The sequence below is a fragment of the Capra hircus genome, chromosome 1 (assembly GCF_001704415.2).
Source record: "Capra hircus breed San Clemente chromosome 1, ASM170441v1, whole genome shotgun sequence".
NCBI classification, from domain to species: Eukaryota; Metazoa; Chordata; class Mammalia; order Artiodactyla; family Bovidae; genus Capra; species Capra hircus.
Window position 1 is genome coordinate 156935350 of NC_030808.1, and position 25570 is coordinate 156960919.

Below are 25570 nucleotides of genomic sequence, written 5' to 3' on the forward strand. Positions count from 1 at the left end.
CTCTTGATAGCCGATGCAATGCAGTTTAGGAAAAAGGTGTCACTGTAGCAAAAGGCAGGAAAGACATTAACAATGAATTAGAAATCACGAAGGCATGAAACTTGACTGAGGTTACAGTTCTTCGTACCTTCTGATCATAGCCAAAGGTAAGAAATGTAACTCACCCTCACCGCACACGGTGACTGCAGCCATGAAATGAGAAGACGATTGCTCCTTGGAAGAAAAGCTATGAGCAAACGTAGACAAGGTGTTAAAAGGCAAACACGTCACTTTGCTGACAAAGGTCTGTCTAGTCAAAGCGATAGTTTTTCCAGGAGTCACATACGGATGTGAGAGCTGGACAATAAAGAAGGCTGAGTGCTGAAGAACTGATGCTTTTGAACTAGAGAAGACTCTTCAGAGTCCCTTGAACTGCAAGGAGATCAAACCAGTCAATCCTAAAGGAAATCAACCCTGAACATTCATTGGAAGGACTGATGCTGAAGCTGAAGCTCCACTACTTTGGTCACCTGATGCAAAGAGCTGACTCATTGGAAAAGACCCTGATGCTGGGAAAGATTGAAGGCAGAAGAAGAGGGTGACAGAGGATGAGATGGTCAGGTAGCATCACCAACTCAATGGACAAGAATTTGAGCAGACTCCAGGAGATAGCGGAGGACACGGAAGCCTGGCGTGCACACACAGTCCGTGGGGTTGCAAAGAGTCCAACACGACTGAGCGACTGAACGGCAACCACAGACCACAGCATAACCACAGTATCTAAGTTAAAAAGAGTCATATTTCAGACTAACAGACAAAAAGGCAAGCAACAAAATGCTGGGGGCCAGCGTGAGGAACTCCGCCCATGGCAAAGGTCGTGAGGAAGGAGGCTTGGCATACGCAAAGGCGTGATCAAGCCTCAGGAAACCCCCTGTTCCCGAGCATCTACCCCAAAACCAGAGTCTGTTTTATGCTCTCCCCCATAACCATTTTTCTCGGAGAAGGCGTAAATGTGCAGCTCCAAGGCAATAAAAATTCCTGGGCGTGACAAGAGTGTTTCAGCTTGCGGACTCCTCTGAAGGTTATCTAGCCCGCCCGTATAGGTTTGTCCGGCCACATGTGATTGTTTACAGCCTCGCAACCTGAGAGGCACGAGATGTTTTAGACTTACTAAAGGCAAATTCTTTTGGGGAGTTGGAAATTATTAGTATAGTGGGTTGGTTAGGAATTATATTGGTGAAGGGTTTTTCATTTGTTGTGTCAATAATTGCTGCTAATTCCCTGCCCTGGGTGTGACAAGGGTGTCTTAAGTCAAACCTCTCTGCTGACATGCTAGCTTGTGTGACAGGATTATCCATACTCCTGCCACATGATTGTTTACTACCTCTTAACCATAAACAGCCCAGAGAGCTTTGGAGTATTTTGAGAGTCTTAATTAGCATAGGGCTTTTTCTTCTTGTTGAGTCAATGATTGCTGCCAGGCCTCCATATCCTTAGGCACGTGGGAATATATGAATCGATGTATTTGGAATATAGAAAAGGAAATAGAGTAGTTTTTGAGGCTAGCAATACTAGACTTTTTGAGTTAATTAATTTTCCCTTTTGTAATAGATCACTGTACTTTGTTATAAATCAGTGTCCTTGCTATGTAAGAATGTAACTTTATCACTATCTTAAGACTAAACAGATCTTAAGGGGAACATTGGTGAAAGGATTTTCATTTGTTGGGCTGATGTTTGCTGCTAAATCTCCATGTTCCCTACCCTTATAATGAATATAACTAGCATATAGGAGAAATAAGTATTAACCTTTAAGCATATAGGAGAAATAAGTAGCAACCTTTAAGATTAATCATGTTAACCTTGGGTTAGATAAATTCCTTTCTTGATTGTAACTCACTACACCCTCACCCTATAGGAATGTAACTTTATTTGGAGGGTGGTGCCTGGTTTAAGAAAAAACACCCTTGGAAAAAATAAGTTTTTTGGTTATCAGAAAGAAAGGATCATAAAATGTCAGCAGGTCTCATGGCCAGAAGATGATGTAAAACCCCTAAGACCTTTTTTTTTATACATTTATGTGAAGCACCTGATTTTTATAAAGGTCAGGACTACTGACCCCCGCGTGACTCTGTATTCATCCCTATATGTAACAAAAGGTATATAAACAAACCCAAAAATAAAGAAATTGGATCAGTTTCTGGAAAGACTGATTCCCCCATGTCGCTTCTTTCTTGCTCCCCGTTTTCCTGGCTGAATTCCCATCTGGAGCATGGATGCTATTCCACGTAAACCAAGTGATTCAGCCTCTTTTTCTCCACTAATCTTCCTACTACACTATCTGTTTCTAATCTCTCTATATCTCTGTAATTAAATACGTATTTTTCCAAGGACGCCGACACCGTCCCCACCTTCGAATTCCCTGGATCCACCGGGGCTGGACCCCGGCAACAAAAGGTCAAGGACAAGAATTTGAGCAGACTCCAGGAGATAGCGGAGGACACGGAAGCCTGGCGTGCACACACAGTCTGTGGGGTTGCAAAGAGTCCAACACGACTGAGCGACTGAACAGCAACCACAGACCACAGCATAACCACAGTATCTAAGTTAAAAAGAGTCGTGTTTCAGACTAACGGACAAAAAGGCAAGCAACAAAAGGCCTAGGTAGACTACATGTCATTGATCATTCAGCTCATCAGGTGATATTACTGAGAAAGCCTCTGTCATGGGTCCAACCCACCCTGGTGCTGTCCTGATGCCGAGAGCACACCCGGCCTGGATCACACTCCCGTCACCACCTGGAGCTCTTCCAGGCTCCCACGTCACATCTGCACATCAGGAGCCAAAGTGAACAACTCTGCTGGCGCAGTGAATAAGAATCTCGCTGCCAGTGCAGGGGACGCGGGTTCAGTCCACGGTCCAGGAAGATTCGATACGCCAGCAGCAGCTAAGCCCCTGGGCCACCACCCCTGAGCACGCACTCTGGGGCCCGCAGCCGCCAACAACAGAGCCCCTGAGAGCACTCTAGATCCCTCTCACTGCAAAGAGGCCGCACGCACGCAACGAGGAGGCCGCCCTCGATCACAGCTGGAGAAAGCCCGCGCAGAGCAGCGAAGACCCAGCCCCACCAAACACTAATTAATCGATTAAAATTTAAAAAGAGATGAGGCATAAGGGAGGGAATGATTCTGCGCAGTCTGCTACTAACAGCTCTCTAGAGCTACATAGCTAACGCTGTGGTCAGCTGTGTCCTCCAGATACTTCAAGGACAAGATGCTTTTCTGGACATAGATGTGAAAAGCCACCAGCCATTGTCTTTGTTTGAAGTTAAGTGTTTTCTCCCTGAATCCACTCCTTGTAATTAAACCTGTTTTCCTCAGATGCTGACAGACACATGAAAGCCCATCAAGCTTCAGCTGTGTCACGGTGAAGTCTACAGAGAAAAACAACGAAATGCTGAAGGCAAGATCTTGTGAACCTGGTGTCCCAAACCAGACTTTGAATCTCAGAGTGCCCACCAAAATGCTGAGAACTCTTAAGCACACTAAACATGGACAAACGTCCAATATATTCTGAGCTACACCCTGGGTGCAGTTAAAGGTAAACTCCTGGTGCTTGTCAAGTTCTTTGGTGCTTTATAGGAAACAAGAAAATAAATTTTAAAATTCAAAATCAAATTTATTAGCAATTGCATCCAGGCATATGAGCCCTACCACAGTGACTGCTGAATTATAGTATCTAAAACCAGAGTGGACTGAACATATTAGGTGAACACAGATGTAGCAATTCTTCGATCTAAATTCGTGAACCACACAAAGATCACGTGGCCGCTTTGCACTTGGCTCGGTCCGCATGTTGTAACTCATCCAGGACATTTCTGATGTTCTCAACACAAACTTCTCCTCTGTGGTGTTTTTTTGATGCAAGATTCCATACGTTTTCAAATTCATCCTCAGAAAGCTTGACACCAATGTTACATAATATCTCTGAAATCTAGAGGGGGGGAAACATTGAAGTCAGACCAAGATTTATGGGCATTTTAGTCAGTATTTTTAAAAAAATCTTGGTAATCTCTAAGACTATGGACATTTATCCCTTAAAAAGTGTGTGGATGTGTGTGTGTGGATACGTGTCTGTGTGTGCGCTTATTGCATATAGTAAGCACATACCAAAATTCCAGGCCTCCCAGTTCAGGAATCATCTTGTAAATGTAAATGATTATGAGGGTGCTTAGCTGTACTAGCCAATGTACAAAGCCCCTTTCGAGTCTAGTGTTTCTGATCGTGTTAAAGGGAGGCAGCCAGGGACTTCTCGGGCATCCGGGTGGTCAAGACTCTGAGCTTCCAATGCAGGGGGTGTGGGTTCGGTCCACAGATAAACAAAAAATAAATTTAAAAAATTTTAAATAAAGACAGCCAAATTCAAGCAGAAAGAGTAAAAAAGTTACAGACGGCAGCCTCACTAGATTTGACTTCTATCCCCATAACTCCTTATGTGTGTTATCTAAACCCCTAGCATGTTAGTTTCTCTTTTTTAAAAATAAGAACATTTATGAAGCATCTCTGACTGGCCTGTTGTCAACTTTAACCATACTTGTGGGTGTGCAAATGTCAGAGAGAGAGTGCAAGCCTGAGCAAGTGAGCAGACTAAGCCTGAGCATGTTGCAATTCCCTGCAGTCCAGTGGTTAGGACTCAGGCCTGGGTTCCATCCCTGGTCTGGGGACTAAGAGCCCACAAGGCATGGAGCATGGCCAAAAAAACAAAACCTGAGTATACTGAAAACCAGCACACTTTATTAGTCATCTCTCTGCAGTGACAAACGGTAAGGAGAGAAGGGAGGGGGAGAAACAGGGTTTATATGTCCCAGGGAAAACAAAGAAGGGAGAGATAAGAACAGTAGTGGGAAGAAATATTAGAACGAGTAGAGAGGAGAAAAGATTTGGGGGAAATGAAACTGAAAGAGGAAAAGCATTTACTAGAAAGCACACAGGAGGGAAGCAAAGAGGGGAACGGAAAGAATGCTTAGACGGAGAACAGGGAAGCCAAAGAAACGGCTCCGCTGCTGAGCACACCTCCTGAACAGAACCCCGACAACTGGTAGGCCCCCTGGACGGGATGCGTCTTGTGCGAAACCAGCAGTAAAATCAACCACACTCGAGACTCAGAAGAGCAGGGCTGCCCGCAGCGGCGGCTACAGCAGGGGCGACTCAAGGCCCGGCACAGCTTCTGTCCCCACCCAGCGGCGGGAAGGCGTGGCCCTGCAGAGTGCGCCTAGGAGGGGTGTTGGGCGTCCCAGACCTCCTCCCCGGCTTCCTCCCCTGCTCCTTGGGAGGCGCTTCTACCCCATCCAGTGTATCGCTGAGCCAACAGAAGCCCAGCTATTCTAGGGGCTTCCCCGGCGGCACTACTGGTGAAGAATCTGCCTGCCAATGCAGGAGACGCGGGAGACTCGGGTTGCATCCCCAGGTCAAGAAGATCCCCTGGAGAAGGAAAAGGCAACCGGCTCCAGTATTCTTGCCTGGAGAATCCCACGGACACAGGAGTCTGGCAGGCGACAGCCCGTGGGGTCACAAAGAGTCGGACACGACTGAGCTGAGCGACTGAGCAGACATCTATTCTCAGGGTGATGCTGTTCTCCAACCAGGCCTCGAGGTCCTTTTTCAATAAACTTTTCTTAGAGCATTTTTAGGTCTCCACAATAATTGAGCAGAAATGACAGAGAGCTCCCACATGCTCTATCACGTGCGCCCCCATTCCCCTTATCACTGCTGCTGCTACGTCGCATCAGTCGTGTGCGACCCCACAGACGGCAGCCCACCAGGCTCCTCTATCCCTGGGATTCTCCAGGCAAGAACACTGGAGTGGGCTGCCATCGCCTTCTCCAATGCATGAAAGTGAAAAGTGAAAGTGAAGTTGCTCAGTCGTCTCCGGCTCTTAGCGACCCCATGGACTGCAGCCCACCAGGCTCCTCTGTCCGTGGGATTCTCCAGGCAGGAGTGCTGGAGTGGGCTGCCATCGCCTTCTCCCTTACTACTAATTCTTTCTAAAATTTACTTATTTGCGGCCGCGCTGGGTCTTCGTTGCTGAGCAAGGGCTTCGTCTGCTTGCGGCGTGCTGGCTTCTCAGTGAGGGGGTCTCTCTTGTGGTGGAGCTCGGGCTGCAGGGTTCGTGGGGTTCGGTAGCTGTGAGACGTGAGTCTGGTAGGTGCAGCCCCGGGCTCGGGAGCACAGGCTCAGTAACTTGGCTCTCAGGCTTAGCTGCTCGCCGCATGTGGGATCTTCCTGCACCAGGAATCGAACCCGTGTCCCCTGCGTTGGCAGGTGGATTCTTAACCACTGGAACACCAGGGAAGCCCCTATTAATATCTTTTTCTTTCTTTTTTTTTTGGCTGTGCCACATGGCATGTGGGATTTTATTTCCCAGACAGAGATCAAACCCCTGGTGCATTGAAAGTACAGAGTCTTAACCACAGGACCACCAGAAACACTGCCTTAAGTGTAGCATATCTGTTACAAGTGATGAGCCAGCACTGATACAGTATTCTTAACTGAAGTCCACAGTTCTCCTTAAGGTTCACTCTCTCTTGCATAACCTATGGATACTGCCAGACGTATAATGACGTCTATCCACCATTAGGTGGCGGTAGAGTAAAGAACTCGCCAGCCAATGCAGGAGACGCGAGCGTTCGATCCCTGGGTCCTGAAGATCCCCTGGAGAAGGGAATGGCAACCCACTCCAGCATCTTGCTTGGAGAATCCCACGGACAGAGGAGTCTGGCGAACAACAGTGCACAGGGTCGCAGAGTCGGACACGACTGAAGCACACACTACTACGGCCTCATACCGCCGTAAAGACCCCCTGCCTCTGGTACACTGGTCTTACTTCTCCAAGGCCTTGCCTTTTCTAGAATATCGTTCGGTTGGAACACTAAATGTGCAAGCCTCTGGGTTCTTACTTTCTACCTAGAATCATGAGATAAACAGTGACTTACTGGTTAAAAGAATCTTTTTTTTTAATAGTTGAAAGAATTTTAAGCATCAGGAAACAAGCAGGAGATTGTCATTTCTTTTGTCACCCCGACAGCCCATTTCATAGGCCCTTAGAGTGACTAAGGGAAGAGAAAAGGTGGGTGTCTCCTCTCCACCGTCTCTGTGCTGGATGGAGGGTCCCTTCTTCGGGACCAGCCAGCAAGCATCATCCTTTCTGCTGACCCCCTTTCAGCGGGGATGAATCACTGCAATGAATATTACTAAGTCTGTGTGTTTGTAAGTTGAGGGACCCTTCATCTGAAGTCCTGGAAAGCATCGTAGGTCTGTTCACATCATCCCCAGCTCTGGATCTGAGCGTTCAAAGAAGGAGTTGCTCCCTAGATCACAACTTGCCTTCCACAATGGCAGATCCAGAGGGGCTGCTCTGACCCAGACCTGCTATTACTTCTCGGCCCTCAGAACCCCAGTGGCTATTCTGGCCTAGCCGGTTGCACCTGCTTGAAACCCAGCGTAGGAAGAAAATCACCTGGGACATGACGACGATGTTTTCCAAGTGAAAAAAAAAAAGACACGTGTGGGGCTGACACATGAGAACAGGGCAGAACATTTTAAATCAGGGCCTGTTGCGATCACCTGAGGTAACAGCTCACAGAGAAGGCAGAGGGGCCCTCCTCACACGTACTCTGTGGTTTTTGGAGACCCGCGACCACAGGGAGACTCACACAAGGAAGGGACTGAGCACCTTTGCTTTTTTAAAAAGTTATCTTTGGCTGTGCCGGGTCTTCACTGTTGCACGCGGGCTTTCTCCGGGTGCGGTGAGCACGTCTCCTCTCCAGTCGTGGGGGGCTGCTCTCGTCATGGAGCATGGGCTCCAGAGCGCAGGCCAGTAGCTGCAGCCTGCGGGCCTAGATGCCTCCTGGCATGTGGAATCTCCCCACCAGGGATGGAACCCACGTCCCCTGCACTGGCGGGCGGATTCTCAACCAGTGGACCACCAGGGAAGTCCTGGGCCTCTTTGCTTTTACTCAACAAAGAAGAGGGCTGAACGATAGGGAAACATTTTCCTTTGCAGACACAGGTCATGGTGGATACATGTCATGAGTGAGATGCCTCTTATCAGAGTCAGTTCTACTTGAAGAACTGTACCAACTATCACAACCCAACTGCACATGACCCTCAGGAATCCTAATCTGAGCAGCTCCTGATGACTTTCATAATATAAGAGCTCAAGCAAATAAACCTTTCCATCTTTGCGTGCCAATGTGAAGTTGGCCTTTCTTTCAGCCCTTCTGAAATCCCATGCGGTACCTCTTGCTTGGATCTGGTCTTGAAGAAGTCCCTTTCAAACACGCCTTTCTGGGCGAAGATGGTCGGATGCAGCAGTGAGTAGGCGTTTCCCTCCTCACCGTAACTCGTCCTGTCGCTCACTCGGCGAATTAGGGGGGCGGGAAGATCCGACCGAATGGTTGGAACGCCATATGTGGGGTAACCTAGGACATCAATCGAGGGGAAAACAGACATTCTAAATACAGCATTTGCCACTGAGCACTGGAAATGTGGCCAGTCCAAACTGACATGTGCTGTGAGTGTGAAATACACAACTTCAAAGATTTAGTTAGTGCCCAAAGGAAGAATGTGAAGCATTTAATTAGTCACCTTATATTGATTCCTCGTTGAGATGGCGATGCTTTGGAGATACATATCGTGTATTACATGTACATACAATAGCACAAATATGTACCCTTTAAAAGAACACTTTTGGCTGCTCCCTGTGGCTCTCAGGGTCTTAGCTCCCTAACCAGGTGTTGAACCTGGGCCACAGCTGTGAAAGTGCTGAGTCCTGGCCACTGGGCTGCCAGGGGATTCCCAATATACTATTAGAGTTAATTGCACTTGTTTCTTTTTCTTAATGTGGCTACTAAAAAATTTTAAATACATATGACGACAATTGTATTTCTGTTGGACAGGACTGTTCCACAGAGAACAGCAAGATCCCATCACAACAGAATGTAAAGTGTGTCTATGAAATCCAGTAAAGAAAAACATGTAAATGGCCTTACTCCAAAAAAGGGATCTTGACCAACATTAAAAGCCCTTCTAAATAACCAGTATTCATCATGATTGGTACTGAGATTTCGGGGTCTATGAGTTGAATTGTATCCTCCCCAGACTCTTATGTTAAAGTCCTAACCCTAGCACCGCAAGAGGTGACCTTATTTGGAAATAGGGTCACTGCAGGAATAATTAAAATGTGGTCATACTGGAGAAAGATGGACCCTGAGTCCAATATACCTGGAGTTCTTACAAAAAGGGGACGCGGGGGCACAGACACTCACACGGGAGCAAACCAAATGAAGATGGAGGCAGAGGCTGGGGTGACGCAGCAGAAAGCGAGCAGCACCGGAGACTGCCAACAAGCACCCAGCAGCCAGGAGGGGCCTGGAGAAGCCTGGAGGGGCCCTCACACCTCAGAAGGGAGCCAGCCCGACAACACCCTGATCTCAGACTTCCAGCCATCGCGGAGTCATGAATTTTTTTTTTAATTTTATTTAAATTAATTTTTATTGCAATACAGTCGCTTTACCACACTGTGTTAGTTTCTACTGCACCAGCACAGTGAATCTGAGTGGTGACCTAAACAGGAAGGGAATCCAAAAAGGAGATGATCAGTTTCTGCAGTTTAACCAGTTTGTGGTATTTGTTGGACAGCCCGGCAGATTAACAGATGGAGAATGAAAACGAAGTAACTGTTCTCTGACAGCTCCTCAAGTATTTGAGGGAAAGTCTGTTTTTCGCTGAGAATCCCTTGATTTAAGTCTCCCACCACTTGGCACTCCCCTGTGGTCCAGTGGTTAACACTCCAGGCTCGCAGTGTGGGGGCATCAGTTTGATCCCTGGTCAGGAAACTAAGATCCCACATGCTTCATGGTGCAGCCAAAAAAAAAAAGTCTGAACTATGACAATATCTAACATTCGGGGTTCTGAGCTATAATGGTTTCAATTTCATTAGCACAGAGAGAATCGTTTCACTTGGGTCACCATGAACACTAACTCAATTCAGCCTCTATCTAGTAAGCCCCCCTGGGTGCTTAGAACAGAGCTGAATGAAAGTCCTAGGCTTTGAGAAAGCTGGAGTCTAATGGAGGCTGGGGACAGCCGAGGACAGACCCTCCTGCGTTTGCTGCTCCTTTTAAAACTCAGCATATGAGGTGACAAGCTTACAAGTAGAAGGAACAGCGCCTACAACCGCGCTGATCTCGGAAGAAGTCGTCTTGTAGTGATTAGAAACTTTATCGCCTGGCCTCAGAAGTGTCCGCAGAGTCTTTTCTGGGCTCCCTGGTTCTTTTAAGACAATATCTTCAGGCTTCAACAGGAGAGTTGGTTCCGATTCTTCTACATTAGCCTCAGCAGGGTTTGCACAATCCGGTTTTCTACCTTCAAACAAAGAGGGAAACGGGGAAAACGTACAGGACAAAGTTACAACCCAGGGCTGGCCCTGCGGCAAGGTGAGTTTTCACCGTTAGTCTCCTCTTGCTGGTGGAAAGGGAGGCTGAGCTGGTGCAGACAGCTCACTGACAGCAGGGCTCGCTCTGGAAGCACAAGCTTACAGACCAGCAAATGTGAGCAACGGCTAGTATTTCCATTCGCCACTCCGCCCATTTCACTCTAGAATGAAGCTTTTAAGTCTGAAACACCAAAAGAAAACAGAAAACACTGTTTCTTTCCTCGTTTTTAAAATTAGAGCTCATCTTCACATTTGACTTGAACACAGGATTACCAGAGCTGTTCTAGGACTATGCCCTGGGAAAGGCAAGAGGTGTACTCGGAGCTGCACACGCCACACAAACACGGGATGGCGGCGCGGGGACGCCACGCACTGCGACATCTGGAGACGTGAGGAGGACTCGCTGTGCGCGCCCCGGTCCGTAAATGGCCCCTCCGAGTCGGCGAGCGAGACAAAACCCCGAGGGGCGGCAGCCGCGCCAAGACTCGGCCCCTCCCGCAGCCTCCCGGAGGCAGCCGCGCGGCCGAGGGCGCGGCCCCGACGCGGCGTCCCCGGGCCGGAAGTGCGCCGCCGGCGCCAGGGCCGCGCGGACGCCCGCGGGGAGGCGCCGAGGGGCGGGGCCGGCCGGGACCGGAAGGCGCCTGAGGCCCGCCCCTCCCTCCGCTCCTGCGGCCGCGGCCCCGGAAGCGTGGGGCCCAGGGCTCCAGGCCCTCTAATCCGCTCCTCGCGCCGCGCCCCCTAAAGGCAGAAGTGGGAACAAGGGGGACAAGCTTTTAGAAAACTCCCAGGAAGCCAGCTCCTTGAAGAACTCAACCCCTTTTCTCTAGCCGACAACGCGGGGACAGACCGTGCCTGAGCCCCTGCTGACTGACCCTGCAGCCACTGTCTTAGAAGAAAAGGAGAGGGAAAGCCCAAAGCCTCCGCAGACAAGGGCTGCTGAAGTCAGGACCCCAAACCAGCGACGATTTGAAGAACCATCTGGTTTGAACACAGGCTTCAGCTTTCCCCACTACTTATGAGCTGTGCCAAGAAAGAGACGACTGTCACCCTCTGCTTATTTCTGAGAGGACTAGGGTAGAGCTGTTTTCTGTAAGAAGCTTCATTAGGTAGAAAAGATCTTCCTGCTCTCAGTGTATGGAGTAGAAAAGCCGTCCCAGAAACTGGTAAGGGCACCCATCCTCAATAAAGCCCAAAATGTGGCATTGGCTTTGCAAAAATAAAAGTGAAACCTTTTTAGAGGGAGAGAAATTCCAAGAGGAGATAAAAATGCAAACAACCTTTTAAAAGGTAATCACCTCTAATAATCCAGACTTGAAAATTAAAGCAAACGAGGTGTCATTACATAACAACTAAATTACCAGAATGTTTGAAATAGCACTCAATGGTAGCTAGATTGGAGTAAGACCTTCTCACAGTCTTGACGGATAAAATTGCAAATTGGTACAGTCATTGAAAAAGGCAAAATGAAAACAGTTACTTCTGGGACGAAAATGACATTCATAAGAAATAAGATAAAATTAGAAACAGAAAGGTTTCTGAAAGATGATAATGGTTATGTGGTCACTCATATTACTCTTGAAATATTTGGAAATAACCTAAGTTTTAGAGAGTGAGGAAATGGTTTAGTAATTTACAATACATCAGTGAGAAGGAACTGAAAAATGAAGTTTACAGAAATCATGAAAGTATCTCTTTGTTCCATAGAAATTTGAGACCTAAGTTCTTTTTAAGCCAAATAAAAATGGTACATTCACTGTGATTTTAGCTATTTTAAAATATTTCCATACACACATACACAAATGTATTCCAACATTATATCTATATGTGGTTAGTGATTCAGGAAGATATTGTGTAAACATTAAAATGTTTGAATAAAAGTCAAGATTAGGGTTGTCCTTTTCTTAAAAAATGTAAAAGATCAAATTCTATTTTACAGTTGACTTTTCCAGGGAAAGGAAGCTAATTTCTCTAAGAATATGGCTTTCAAACATCTTTCTTAGGAACTCTCTTTCATATTTTGGGCTTTTGTGTAAATTGCTTTGCTCATAATTATTTTCTTTTAAGTAAGTAATACATAGTTCCAAACTCAAGAGATAGGAAAACATAGACTATCCCTACCTCACCTCCCCAGAAATAATAAATGTTATCAAATTCTTTCCTGTCCTTCCACAGATACTCTATGCATGAAAAAGAAAATAAATATGTATATATGTGCAAATTTTTAAACATATTAAAGTTGACAAGAGTTGAACTCCCAGGACAAAGAAGACATGAAAGTACATTTAAGAATTTAGCAAACCTTCAAAAATTAAATACCTTTAATGAGGACCCTCTCTTCATACTCTTTAAGGGGGGTTTTATCTTTCCAGGTAAGAAAATTCGCAAATTCAAGGTAGTTAATCAGCCCGTCTTTGTCCACATCACAGTATTCAAATAGCTGGTCCAGGAGCTTCTCGTCTAAGTGCAAGCTGGCCTGGTCACACGCTTCCTGAAGCTCAGCTTTGTCTATCACCCCATCTCCCTTCTGTTGGACACAAAGCAAGAAAAGGGGACGTGAGCACTGTCTTCAAGAACAGGGTGGGCAATGTCTGTCATTTCCCTTGAGAAAAAAAACATCTATCACATAAATTCCAAGAATCTGTCTTATTTTTCACATAAGAGTCAGACTTTAAACGAGATTGGCCCTCATTGTGTCCATCTGATACGTACCCAGTATTTCAACCCTTTGTTTTAGTATCTTGGTCTTTAACGTGCTGCCTACACTCTGCGGGAACAGGCCCAGGCAGGATCCATGCTTGGCATTTCATTTGACCAGCACTGTATACTTCCCACAACTTCCTACAACTTTCCATGCTTCCAAAGCTTTGAGAACCTCTGGTGTTCCAACTGGGCAGCCCTTGGTCCTCCACGCCACTGCCTGATAAAGAGGAGAGAGCCGGAAGTGGCTGCAGGCCAAGCACAGAGAGGTGGGTTCAAAGACAGCTGCCTCTGGGGAACTCCCTGGTGGTACAGTGAGCAGTTAAGACTCCACGCTTCTTCCACTGAAGGGAACATGGGTTCAATTCCTGGTCAAGGATCTAAGATCCCGCTGCACTCTAGCTATTAACACTCCACTGGGCAAGAGGGGAAGTTTCCACCCGTTTCAGACAACAGTTAAAGACAGAAGCACTTAAGGTGAGCTGCAAAGCAGGAAAGGGAAATTTAGAAAGGCTGTGGGCAGAACTGGCTGATTCTCTTAGAGGGCTGAGGACCTGGAGCACGGGATGCTTGTTAAGGAGAAATGGCCAGAGCGGGGCGTCTTACCACTCAGCCCTGCTGCAGCCTGTCAAGCCCGCCTTAAATCCACCCTTGCCGACTGTGAAAGGTCCAGTCCTCCCTGCCGGCTGCCACAAGGGAGCTTTGCCCTCTAGAGAGACTTCCCTGAGACAGATCAACTCCCAAGGGAAACCATGAGTGACTCACTGACTAGCATTCGGCTCCTAGGCCCAGAGCTGGAGTCACAACGCTGACAAAGGAAATCCCTTGGAAAATGAGAAACTGACCCAGTGAATTCCAGATGAATTCTAGATGAATTCCTGCAGCCAGACACACAGGCCTGGATAATGTTCCTAACCCTCCTGTTGAAACAGAATTAGGATGTAAAATATATTATCTTGGCAGGGAGCTGTAATGTCCTGGATAAAGCAGACTGTTTTATGAAATTCTCTGCCACGTGCCCAAGTCAACAAAAAAATGCAGACTCCACAGTCCTAACAGAAAAGCAATGGGGGGACGAGGGGGTTGGCTGTTGATCCAAGCTAAAATAGATTGGCTGTTGATCAAGCTAAAATAGGTGGCTGTTGATCAAGCTAAAATAGGTTGGCTGTTGATCCAAGCTAAAATAGGTGGTGGCAATAATGAAAATAAATGCTTCTTGCTCACCAGGGACAGAGCCACTCTGTCTTTGCGTCCTTTATTTCTCCCTCCCCCACACCCAAAACCCAGCTCTTCTAAGGTGGATGTTGATGTGAGCTAAAGTCTCCTCACATGGACACAGTCCTACACGTGGACGTCACCAGACGGTCAACACCGAAATCAGATTGATTATATCCTTTGCAGTCAAAGATGGAGAAGCTGTATACAGTCAGCAAAAACAAGGACCTTGACTAGGTGTGAGCCAAAGTCCTCGCGTCCCCAGGGGGACTAAGGCCACAGGTGTCTGTGCAACTTCAGGGGGCAGGGACTCAAACTGCTATGGCTTCACAGGCTGCGGGTGCCAAAGCTGCCATCCCACCCAGTCTCCAGCAAGCAGAGGTGCCAGGAATCGCTGGTGGGCTTAGCAGGGCTTGTTCAGAGCGGAGGAGGCAGGCTCATGGTGCAGCATTTCTGCGGCGCCCCCTGCTGGACGCACCACTGTGTTGCTGCTCTCCACACCCATCTGGGGGATGCTCCAGCGCTTCTGACCAGAAGCCACGTGGAGACAGGCTGGGGCCTCTGGGGCCTCACAGCTCTCAAGACCGCTTTGAACTGCAAGTCTCTATGAATAACGGTTTCATGAACCTGAAACCCAGGGTCCTCACTGGTCTGCTGTGGCTTCCAACCTCAGCGAGAGCTATGAAGGACCAAGACAAGCAGTCACTCTCCTCGGTGGGTGGGCTGCTGCTGCTGCTAAGTCGCTTCAGTCGTGTCCGACTCTGTGCGACCCCATGGGCTGCAGCCTATCAGGCTCCTCCATCCATAGGGTTTTCCAGGCAAGAGTACTGGAGTGGGTAGCCATCGCCTTCTCCATCGGTGGGTGGAACTCAAGTTTATTTTCATGGTTCCAGCCAGCACTCCCCCTGATGAACCTGTATATATTTTACTGACTCTTGAATTGTTGCCAATGGCCTGTCAGTTTGGTTTCCACATGGAAAACGACAGATTGGAAATTAAAGACGTCTCTTTTCGAGTCTATGGACCAACAGAGGAATGGATAAAGAGGCCATGGTACATATGGTCAATGGGATATCTCTCAGGAACAGAAAAGAACAAAATAATGGCATGTTTGTAGCAACATGGATGGACCTAGAGATTGTCACACTGAGTGAAGTGAATCAGACACAGAGAGACAAATATCTCATATCACTTCTGTGTGGAATCTAAAAAACGGAGGAGGCACAAATGAACTTATTTACAAAACAGAAGCAGAGTCAAGGGTGTAGAAAACAAACTTTTGGTCCAGGGGATGGCGGCAAAGAGACAGACGGGGACGGAGGATGACGTATAACAGTCTGTGTGTGCTGAGTCGCTTCTGTCACGTCCGCTCTTTGTGACCCTGCGGACTGTAGCCCGCCAGCCTCCACTGTCCAGGCAAGAATACTGGAGGGGGTTGCCATGCCCTTCTCCAAGGGTCTTCCCGATCCAGGGATCGAACCTGCGTCTGCTACTATATCTGACATCGAGAACTGATGAAGACCTACTGCATAGCGCAGGGAACTCTACCCAGTCCTCTGTGATGGGCATGTGGAAAAGAATCGAAAAACAAGTGGATATATGTGTATGCATACCTGATGCACTTTGCTGTACACCTGAAGCTACCACATGATAAATCAACTCTACTCCAATAAAAATTTTTTAAAAAGAAAACCACAAATAGCTGCTGAGTGAACCATCCAAGTAATTCATACAGCTGCCCACGATAAAGGTCCATCCTCCTGTAAGGATGGCTGGGATCAAGCTTCAGATAGAGCCTGAACCACCCAGGGGGCCACCATCACTGCCAGGATCCGTCCTTGCCTCAGACACGGCAGGACAGTTACCATCAGGCCGGGCAGCAAGTAAAGCCACCAGCCTGAGCAGAGGCTGCCACCACTTGCCAACCTCGCGACACCACGAGGCACTGCCCCGTGCTGTGGCCACACTGACGTGAGCCTGTGTCCCCCCTCCCAGAGCTGCTGGCGGCGCCTGTCGCTGCTGACACGTCTTCAAGTTATGGAGTCGCTATTTCAGGCCAGTGAGCCAGCTCCAGTCACAGAAGCGCGAGTGCATGGAGAGCATCTGAGTCATGCCCTCTGCCTTCGGCCCATTTCCAGCCTGGTGGTGGCACCACTTAGAGCACAGAGACTCCTCAGCACTGAGCCGTCAGTCCAGGCACTCAAGGAGCCCTCCCTGCCCCCAGGCACCCACGGCTGCCTGGTTACTGAGCCTTGGGACAGCCTTCTCAAAGCCATCTCCCTTCCTCCCCAGCTCCTGGCTCACACATCTGAGTAGACCACTGTTGTCACTGACGGAACTGTTCCTGAAAGGAATCTTCCCATCTCAGCTACTTCCTGGATAATAATTAGAATAAAAGGAGCTGGAATTACACAGACGAATTCTGAAAATCTAAGACTCTGCTGGGACCATTCTTGGACATGATGAGTCTTTTTTTTTTCTTTATTTTCCCTTCTAGATTTTACATCCCCTGAGTAAAAAGCCTGCACATTATCTGGAATAATATTTGATGTACTATGAGTGTTCAGCAAATAACAGAATTAATCCTCTAAGCCAAGAAGATTCATTTAGGAAATCACAGTTTATTTGTTCTGTTCTGTTTTGCTTTTCAATTAAATTAAATCTGGGCACTCAACAGTATAAGATGTAAACAATCAAAAAGCACCTACAACTGTCCCAGGAAGACCCCCATCTTATTACCCTTGCAGAAAAAGGCTCCTCAAGGACCCTGAGTACTTGCTGTGCATGTTAACAGTTAACTGTTTAAAAGGTGTATCAGCATTAAATAATTCTCAGTAATTTTTCTCCCTGCTTAATTTACTTTTATCATAAGGGATGTGCCTGGTGGTTCACTAAGATAATCAACAGCTATTAAGATGATCGTCTTGCCTATAATTACATCTAAAATGAAGAATTTCCAGAAAGGAGCGCATCCTGCCAGTTTCCTTATTCACGTCACTACCTTGTGGGTTTCTCCAGTGTCATCTCTGTAGATACTTGGAGTTGAATAAAGTTAAAAATATACTTGTTCAGAAATGAAACAGTGCCATTTGCAAAGATGTGGATGGACCTAGAGATGTCATACAGAGTGAAGTAAGTCAGAAAAACAAAACTGTAATAATATCACTTTTATGTGGAATCTAGAAAAATGGCGCAGATGATCTTATTTGCAAAGCAGACATATAGACACAGACACAGAGGACAAACGTATCGACACCAAGAGGGAAAGCGAGGGATGAATTGGGAGATTAAGATCAACACATTTACACTATTGATACCATGGATAAAATAGGTAACTAATGAGAACCTGCTGTGCAGCACAGGGAACTCTACCCAGTGCTTTGTGGTGACCTAAATGGGAAGGAAATCCAAAAAAGAAGGGATATATGTATAATATATATATTATATTAGTAGCTGATTCACTTTGCTATACAGCAGAAACTAACACAACATTGTAAAACAACTATACTGCAAGAAAAGTTTTAAAAATATATATAAAATACTTGTTTTCACTTATATATCTAATTCTAAAGAATACTTTTCAAATTACCTGTAAATAGCGATCAGACTTTATTAAAAATCAGAGAAACAGTTGAATACTTTCTTTAAACACAACTTTGTGAGAAATGTTGCTGATGGCTGGCATTTGTCCCAACATAATTAGTATAAACTTAGATGAGATATTTAACCCATGTTTTATTCATCAGTACATCACAGACACACAGACCCTCTAATCTAAAATAAAATGAATGGGCTTAAAACGAACTAGCCAAAGAGTGATCAAGATATTTTTATAAGATAAAAAGTGAGAAGTGTCACTTTGCTAAAACTGTACTCAACATCAGAAGGGAGAGAAGAATATCATCTTTTCTCTTTGAGACGAACTAAAATCATTCTGATCTTTCTTTTCTTCTGTCAAGATGAAGATGCGTTACATCATCGTAGGTTTCTTTATGAGCTCTTATTTGTCTGTTTTAGACTAATTCTAAAATGGTTTTAAGGCTGCCTAGAAAAATAGGTACAAATAGAGCAAAAAAAAAAGTGATGAAGTCAGGGCAGAGAGAAAAATAAATTTGGAATGAAATAAGATGAAACCTGAAGCAAAAAGAGTGCACAGAATGTACGCTGTCAGATCATGTTCACAAACTAGACGTGTTTCCCTGGCTTGGCTCTACGCTTGCTGGTGGCCAAGTCACAAAGTTATGTACAATCGGCACAAAATTCATGCTCCACAAGAGGTAAGAACGAACCCGATACTTAGACAAAGCATGGTTATTTGCTCTAGAAAGACTGGGTTTCCTCATGAGGAGGATGTATGTGACGAAAATAACAGCCGCAAAATAACGAAAATAACAGGGCGTACTAATACAAAGTCTGCCACGTTTCACATTTGTGTGGCAGGACTCCTAAGTGCAAGCTGAAGCCAGTGCAGCTTGGTAAATCCTGCGATGGCCTAAAATGATGTCAGGTAATTACACAGCCCCACATTGATCTGATTTGTTCAAAGCATAAAATTTTTGAGTAGCTTGAAAATGGAATGATCTTGCTCTCTAAAAAACTGAAACCACACCTGATCCCCATGGGGAGACGTGTTCTAAGCTTGACTGAGACCAGACTGACGGTACCATGCGTGCAAGTTCAGAGTGAGGCAGAGACTGTCCATCCCCCACGTTCCCAGCACACTCCAGTTTAATGATCTGTAAGAGTGGTTCTCAAACCTGAACACACAGCAGAATCACTGAGGAGCTTGTTAAATAGAACACAATCGCTAGACCCCAATCCCAAGTTCCTAATTCAGTAGGTGTGAGGTGGGCCTTAGAAAGTGCATTTCTAATATCGCCCCAAGTAACAATGCTGGTGATTAAAGCACCTTATTTTGACAACACAGATCAATTCCAGGGGTTAGCAAACTTTTCCTGACAAGGGCCAAAACGTCTGTTCAGTCTCTGATGCACTACTCTGCATGTGTAGCTGCAAAGTCAGCCGCAGACACTACTTACAACACATGGGCACACGCTTGTGCACACACATGTACTCGAGCGACCCCACTCCTGGGCATATACCAGAGAAAACTCTGGTTCAGAAAGATGCACACACCCCAGTGCTCACTGCAGCACTATTTACAGCAGCCAGGATGTGGGAACCACCTAAGCGTCCCTCAGCAGAGTGGGTGAGGATGCGGAGCGCCTGTACAGGACAACACCACTCAGCCGCAAGAAGAGAGTGACGGGGTGCCGTCTGCAGCAACATGGATGGACCCAGACATGACTAAGCCGACTAAAGTCAGCCAGGCAGAGAAAGACAAATACAATAGGGTGCCACTTCCATGCAGGATCTAAACCACGACACAAATGAGCTCATCCACCAAAGAGCAACAGACTCACAGACAAAGAGGACAAAGGGGAGAGGAGGCGGGCGAGGGGTAAATTAGGGGTTTGGGATTGACAAGCTACTATATAGAAAGTAGATAAACAAGGACTCATTGGACAGCACAGGGAACTATGTTCTATACGTGTATGTGTGTGTGTGTGTGTGAGTCACTCAGTCATGCCCGGATCTTTCCAATCTCATGGACTGTAGTCCGCCAGTCTCCTCTGTCCATAGAATTCTCCCGGCAAGAATACTGAAGTGGAAAAAAAAAAAAAAGAATACTGAAGTGGGTGGCCACTCCTTTCTCCAGAGGATCTTCCTGACCTGGGGATCGAACCTGGGTCTGCTACATTGCAGGCAGATTCTTTACCATCTGAACCACCAGGGAGCCAGGATCAAGTCCTGTCCACCATCACCTGTTTCAGGAAACAGTTTTACACGCCCATGTCAATAGCTGGTCCACGATGCTGTGTTAGTTTCTGGTGTACGGCAAATTTGATCCTGATCTACGCCAGGTCGCTGGACCTGGAAGCCCATGCATAGACCAAAAATCTCCCCTTCGCTACTGGCCTTGTCATAGTGCCTGAAGGCCGCCAGCAGAGTGTCAAAGCTTTGGTAGTTAACTTTCTTCAAGTGATGCCGCACTGCCGCTACCAGGGCTCGCTGTCTGTCCTTGCCTCGGAGATACTCCCCTGGAAGCCTTCTGTGGATGAGATCACCAACTCCTATTGAAGAGGGAAAGAAAAGTCTTTTATCTGAATTTAAAGTCTGTCTCTATTATTCACATTCTAAAAGAGAGAGAGACCTAGCAACTTCTGTGAACGAAAAAACCTAATGCCAAGACTGTTGAGCAGCATGACAGAAAACCCTTTTGTATTAAAAAAAAAAAAGTGTACACAGTAATTGATGAAAATGACTATTTCTGCTATTGCCACTTCTCCAATCAATGAAAAAAATCTGAATAAATGAATTTTATGACAGAATCATGAGCCCACTCAGCTATCAAGCTATCCTCTCCTAAGACAGCAAAGCTCTTGCCTGTCTAAAGAGACAGGCAGACAAATGTAGACATTTGTCTGTAAGGCCGAGGATCTGAAAGCTGGGGCTGATCCGTGTCCCGGTCACTCTGTGTGCCTTAGGGCCACTGGACCTCTGGGAAGCCTTGTAAAAACTGGGCACGAGTTCCCTACTCCCGCTTAGTGTGAGTTTCCATTCTGCCCTCACTCTGCACATCAAGTCTCCACTTCTCAGCCCTGCTTCCCCACGCTGCGACCAGCACGGGACAGCTGCCTCCATCCACAGCCCATTAATTAACTCAGTCCTGACCCACAACCCCTCCAATCCACCAGCCACGAACCCCCAGACCCCACCCTTGCTTTCACTTTTCTTTCATGACTTAGAGGAACTTTGTTGAATTATGACACATAGAACATGCACACTCCCTGTGAACCGCACTCCTTGGATGTTGATGGTGACCGAGATCAGACCGGAGGTGACCATGTGGCTTCAGCTGTGATGGTTTGGTGGATGTCACCAGGGAGGGAAGAAACCCCTCCTTCTGTTCTTTTCCCCATGGCCTATACCCCACCCTTCCTGCTTCTACCGGCAACTGGCTGTGATATCCTGGCTAGATTAATTTAAATCGCAACACTGACGGATGCCGCCAGAGATCATCGTACTAAGTGAGTCAGAAGAAGGAAGACGAGCCCCATCTGACATCACGTGTACGAGGAATTACAATAGGACACAAACGAGCCTATCCACGAAACAGAATCACAAACACAGAACAGACTGGCCGCTGCCCATGGGGAGGTGGGGAGGGATGGACTGGGGTCGGCAGGTGCAAACCATTATATACAGGATGGGTAAACAACAAGGTGCTCCATACAGCACAAGCGTGGTCAACGCCCTACGACAAACCATGGTGGAGAATTTTAAATATATGCATGTATATGTGTGTATATGCACAGAATTGTATCACTGTGCTATACAGCAGAAATTACTACATTTTAAATCAACTACACTTCAATGCTTAAAAACTGAAAAAACTGCAAATTTGCCTGGACTTCAAAGCAACTAATATTTACACCTACTTTGTGCAAGGCTCTATATTATTAGGGTCTCTCGAGGGTCTCTTTTAACAGGTATTAGTAGCACCTCTAGGTTTATTATTATAAAGTCAGGAGTTAATCCTGCACATTCTGATAAAAGCCTTCTCTCTAAGGGCAGAGCCTTACTCGTATGCATGAAAAGCTGCCACCAGTGCTGGTTCCAGAAGCAGGGCAAGTGCTCAGACCAAGGTAATCTGAAATGGAGTTGGCGTCCATCAGACCGTCCTAAAGTGGGCAAAACCCGAGCAGGCCTCTTGGAGAGGCAGTCGAAGTAACTGGGTGAGGGGCGATTCCTGACGAAGAAGCAGGGCTGCTCTTCCCCTCCACGTTTCTTCCTCTGATGTAAACCCCCTGGGGGCTGTTCTGTATAAGGAAGCCCTGTCCCCCGCTCTTCCACAAGACAGCCCTTGGTTGAGTTGGTTTTGTTTTTTGTTTTTGTCCTGAGAGGCCTTCCATCTACATTAACATCCAAAAATAACTATTGAATGGTCAGCCTGTGGGTGAGGCGCAGGCTGACACCCTTTCCAGCCCGGCCCTGGGAGAATACTTATGAAGCTCATAGCAAATCACTGAAGACTACTCAAGACCCATCGCTGAAGAGCTGAAATCGGGAGTCCAAGCTCTGGCTCTCGGAGAGACTAATGCCCTCACCACCACACCAAGGAAGTGAGAGCAGCCAGGCCAGCTCCACGGCGGCCCCCTGCCCGCCACCAGCTCCCGTGATGCCCCGCTGCCCGCCTGCCCTGCGTGTCCCCTCAGGCACCCCTGCCTGGGTGTATTCTGGGAGCTGCACGCAGCCCGGGCCCTCTTCCCAGAGGCACATTAACAGAACCAATGACCCCAGGCCCGGGGATGAGGCATCCTTTGTGTGGTTGCCTTTATTTCCCCAAGCAAGAGGAGGGGAGCAATCCAGATCCAGCAGAAAAACCTGTGCGTCCTCAGAAGCAGGCAGACCCTGAAACCTTCCGCAGAACAGACACTGCATTACACTCGCAGTAGTCACAAGAGAGTTAGGGTTAGTCTGTGCGCATCCGTGAGCTCCGTGAAAAGTCTAGAGAGTGCTGAGAGTCCCCTTTCCCATTACACTGTACGCTGCCAAGGCTGCTGCTGACACATACAGACTTTATAAACTATTAATGGCAGTGTTCTTCCTTTTCATTGTATAACACTATCTTGTCACTCAATTTATAGCGCAGCTCAACTGTGTTAAAATCACCCATAGAGTTTATTAGATGTGCCGGTTCCTGGGATCCATGCCCAGATAATTCTGATTTGGTAGGCTCTCGTGTACACTAAGTTTGAGGAACCTCCCAGGTGGCCCTAGTGGTAAAGAACCCACGTGCCAGTGCAAGAGACACAGGTTCAATCCCTGGAGGAGGGGATGGCAATCCACCTCATTATTCTTGCCTGGAGAACCCCATGGACAGAGGAGCCTGGCAGGCTATACAGCTCATAGGGCTGCAAAGAATCAGACACAACTGAAATGACTTAGAACACACACTGAAAAGGTGTTAGCTAAAAGCCTACTCACTAACAAATAAAGTCAATACTTATTTGCTAATGCAACATGATGGTCTAGAGAATCTTCAGCCACCACGTTAGGAGGTCATACTTCTTTTTAGATCAACTGTTACGTGTTTAAAGGATGTCTGCCCATCTTAGAGGCTCTGGTAAGGAATGATTTAGGAAATCCATCAGTTAGTCTGAAAAACAAGTAGATAATCATGGTCAACTGCCTACTTGAGGGCAGTTTCATGCCAGGGGTGCCCCAACTTGCTGTCAGTTGGGTTCTTGGGGTCTTGTGCACAGTACATTGCTTTCCAGGTATTTATAGCATGAATCAATGAATCCAACACATAGTTTATCATGCTGATAGTGAAACACAAATTTTCTAATGCCCTCCTCTAGGGATCGAACCCGTGTCCCTTCCGTCTCGTGCACTGGCACGTGGGTTCTTTACCACTAGGGCCACCTGGGAGGTTCCTAAAACTTAGTGTACATGAGAGCCTACTGAATCAGAACTATCTGGGCATGGGTCCCAGGAACCCATATTTAATAAACTGTATAACTCTATGGGTGATTTTAATGCAGGTAGACTGCAGACTATATTTTGAAAACCACTAATACACAGCTCAATTCTAATAAGCTTTCAAATAGTCTTCCCTGGGGAAGGTTGCTACTTAGATCACTCAGCACTTAAGACAAGATCCTGGTTTCTGCCGCTGCGTCATAGATCGATTTGTTGATCAGCTGGTGGGGAGAGCGGTTCTTCGGTGTGTGGTTGTACGGTGCTTTCTGGAACCTGACTGCCCCTACAGTTCATCTGGGAATGTTGTGAAAATGCTGTTTCTGATCTGGGAGATCTGAGGGTAGAACCTGAGAGTCTGCATCTCTAAGAGCCTTGCAGGGACACCAACACTGCCTGTCTGCAACCACATTCTGAGTGCAAGGACCCGGTACAATATTTGAATTCATTAAAAAGTTGCCTCAGTTCACTTTTGATTGTTTAATATAGGCCTTATTTATATTCTAAATAGAATTCTAAGCCTTAACTACACTTAAGGAATTCATTACCAGGGCTGTAAACTGTACCTGTTTCAGATATAATAGGAAAATGTTGCTTCTCTCTTGTGCTACAAATTGTTCTCATTTCTGTTAATATAATATTTCAAGCCTTTAAAATTGGAAGCTTTGAGAGAAGGAGATGGTGAACTTCACTGCATAATTTGGGCGGCGGGGCGGGGGGGGGGGCAGGATTTTGTCTTTGTTAGCTTTTTAAAGAGAAACTGTATATTTACCGTAGTCCTCAGGATGGAGACAAGCCCCAAATGTGTGGTCTGGGGGAACATTCATTGTTTCCGCAATGCTATCAAAGAAAAAAGTTCCTTTGGTGAAAATTCCCACCACATGGCTCCCTGGAATTTAAAATATGTTTTCCATACATTTTTAATCATCGATATTTTCTCCTATAACCAAACTATAAAGATCAAACAGAAGCCCTCCAACAGATCTTTTCTCTAATCTCCAACTCACATTAGCAACAGCCGATGCTTTCACTGGCTTCCAGTGAAAAGGCCCAGATGGAAAAAGAAAAAACAGAACATGGTCCCAAAGCAGAATTATGGAAGCATGCATGTATACAAACATACTCTCTCTATCTAGAGAGAGAGAGGAGAGGAAAACATAACACAGTAAGTTAAATTTCTGGGATCCTAGAAATAAAGCTTTACATAAAAGTCTTCCTCTTTCTTTTCCAAATGCCCTCTCCCTTTTGGAGACTCAGTACTTTCCCAGAACCCCAAGCTCTTAGGTGGCTAACAGGGTTCCCTGATTAACAGAAAAGGATGATTCTTATTTAATAGATATACTCTAATAGAACACAAAGCAAAATTTATGACAGGAGTACTTTGTAAATTTGATCCAAAAACATTATCAATTTTAAGTTAATCATGAACTTACGGATCTGAAACTCTTCCAAGTCTATGCTGAAACTTTTCTTTGAAATCATCAACTCTCTTGGATACAATCTTAGCTCCTCTTTTCCTATAAAATTAGAAAATTGTCAGGTGTTTGTATGACCCAAAGTATTCCTGACTACCAAATATACGTATATTGAAGAATACCAGAGTATCATTTGGGTCAGTTCAGCTCATTTCAGTTGCTCAG

At 46.4% G+C, this 25570-nt stretch overlaps 1 protein-coding gene across 1 annotated transcript in view; it reads right to left on the reverse strand.

The window, feature by feature from the left end:
* Nucleotides 3636–25570, reverse strand: part of EFHB (EF-hand domain family member B) — a 61293-nt gene continuing 39358 nt past the window's right edge. Inside the window, 7 exon segments of the mRNA XM_018053227.1 lie at nucleotides 3636–3971; nucleotides 8276–8457; nucleotides 10190–10402; nucleotides 12789–12996; nucleotides 20364–20518; nucleotides 24703–24770; nucleotides 25364–25447. Of these exon segments, the coding sequence (XP_017908716.1) occupies nucleotides 3798–3971; nucleotides 8276–8457; nucleotides 10190–10402; nucleotides 12789–12996; nucleotides 20364–20518; nucleotides 24703–24770; nucleotides 25364–25447 (1084 nt within the window). The 3' untranslated portion in view covers nucleotides 3636–3797.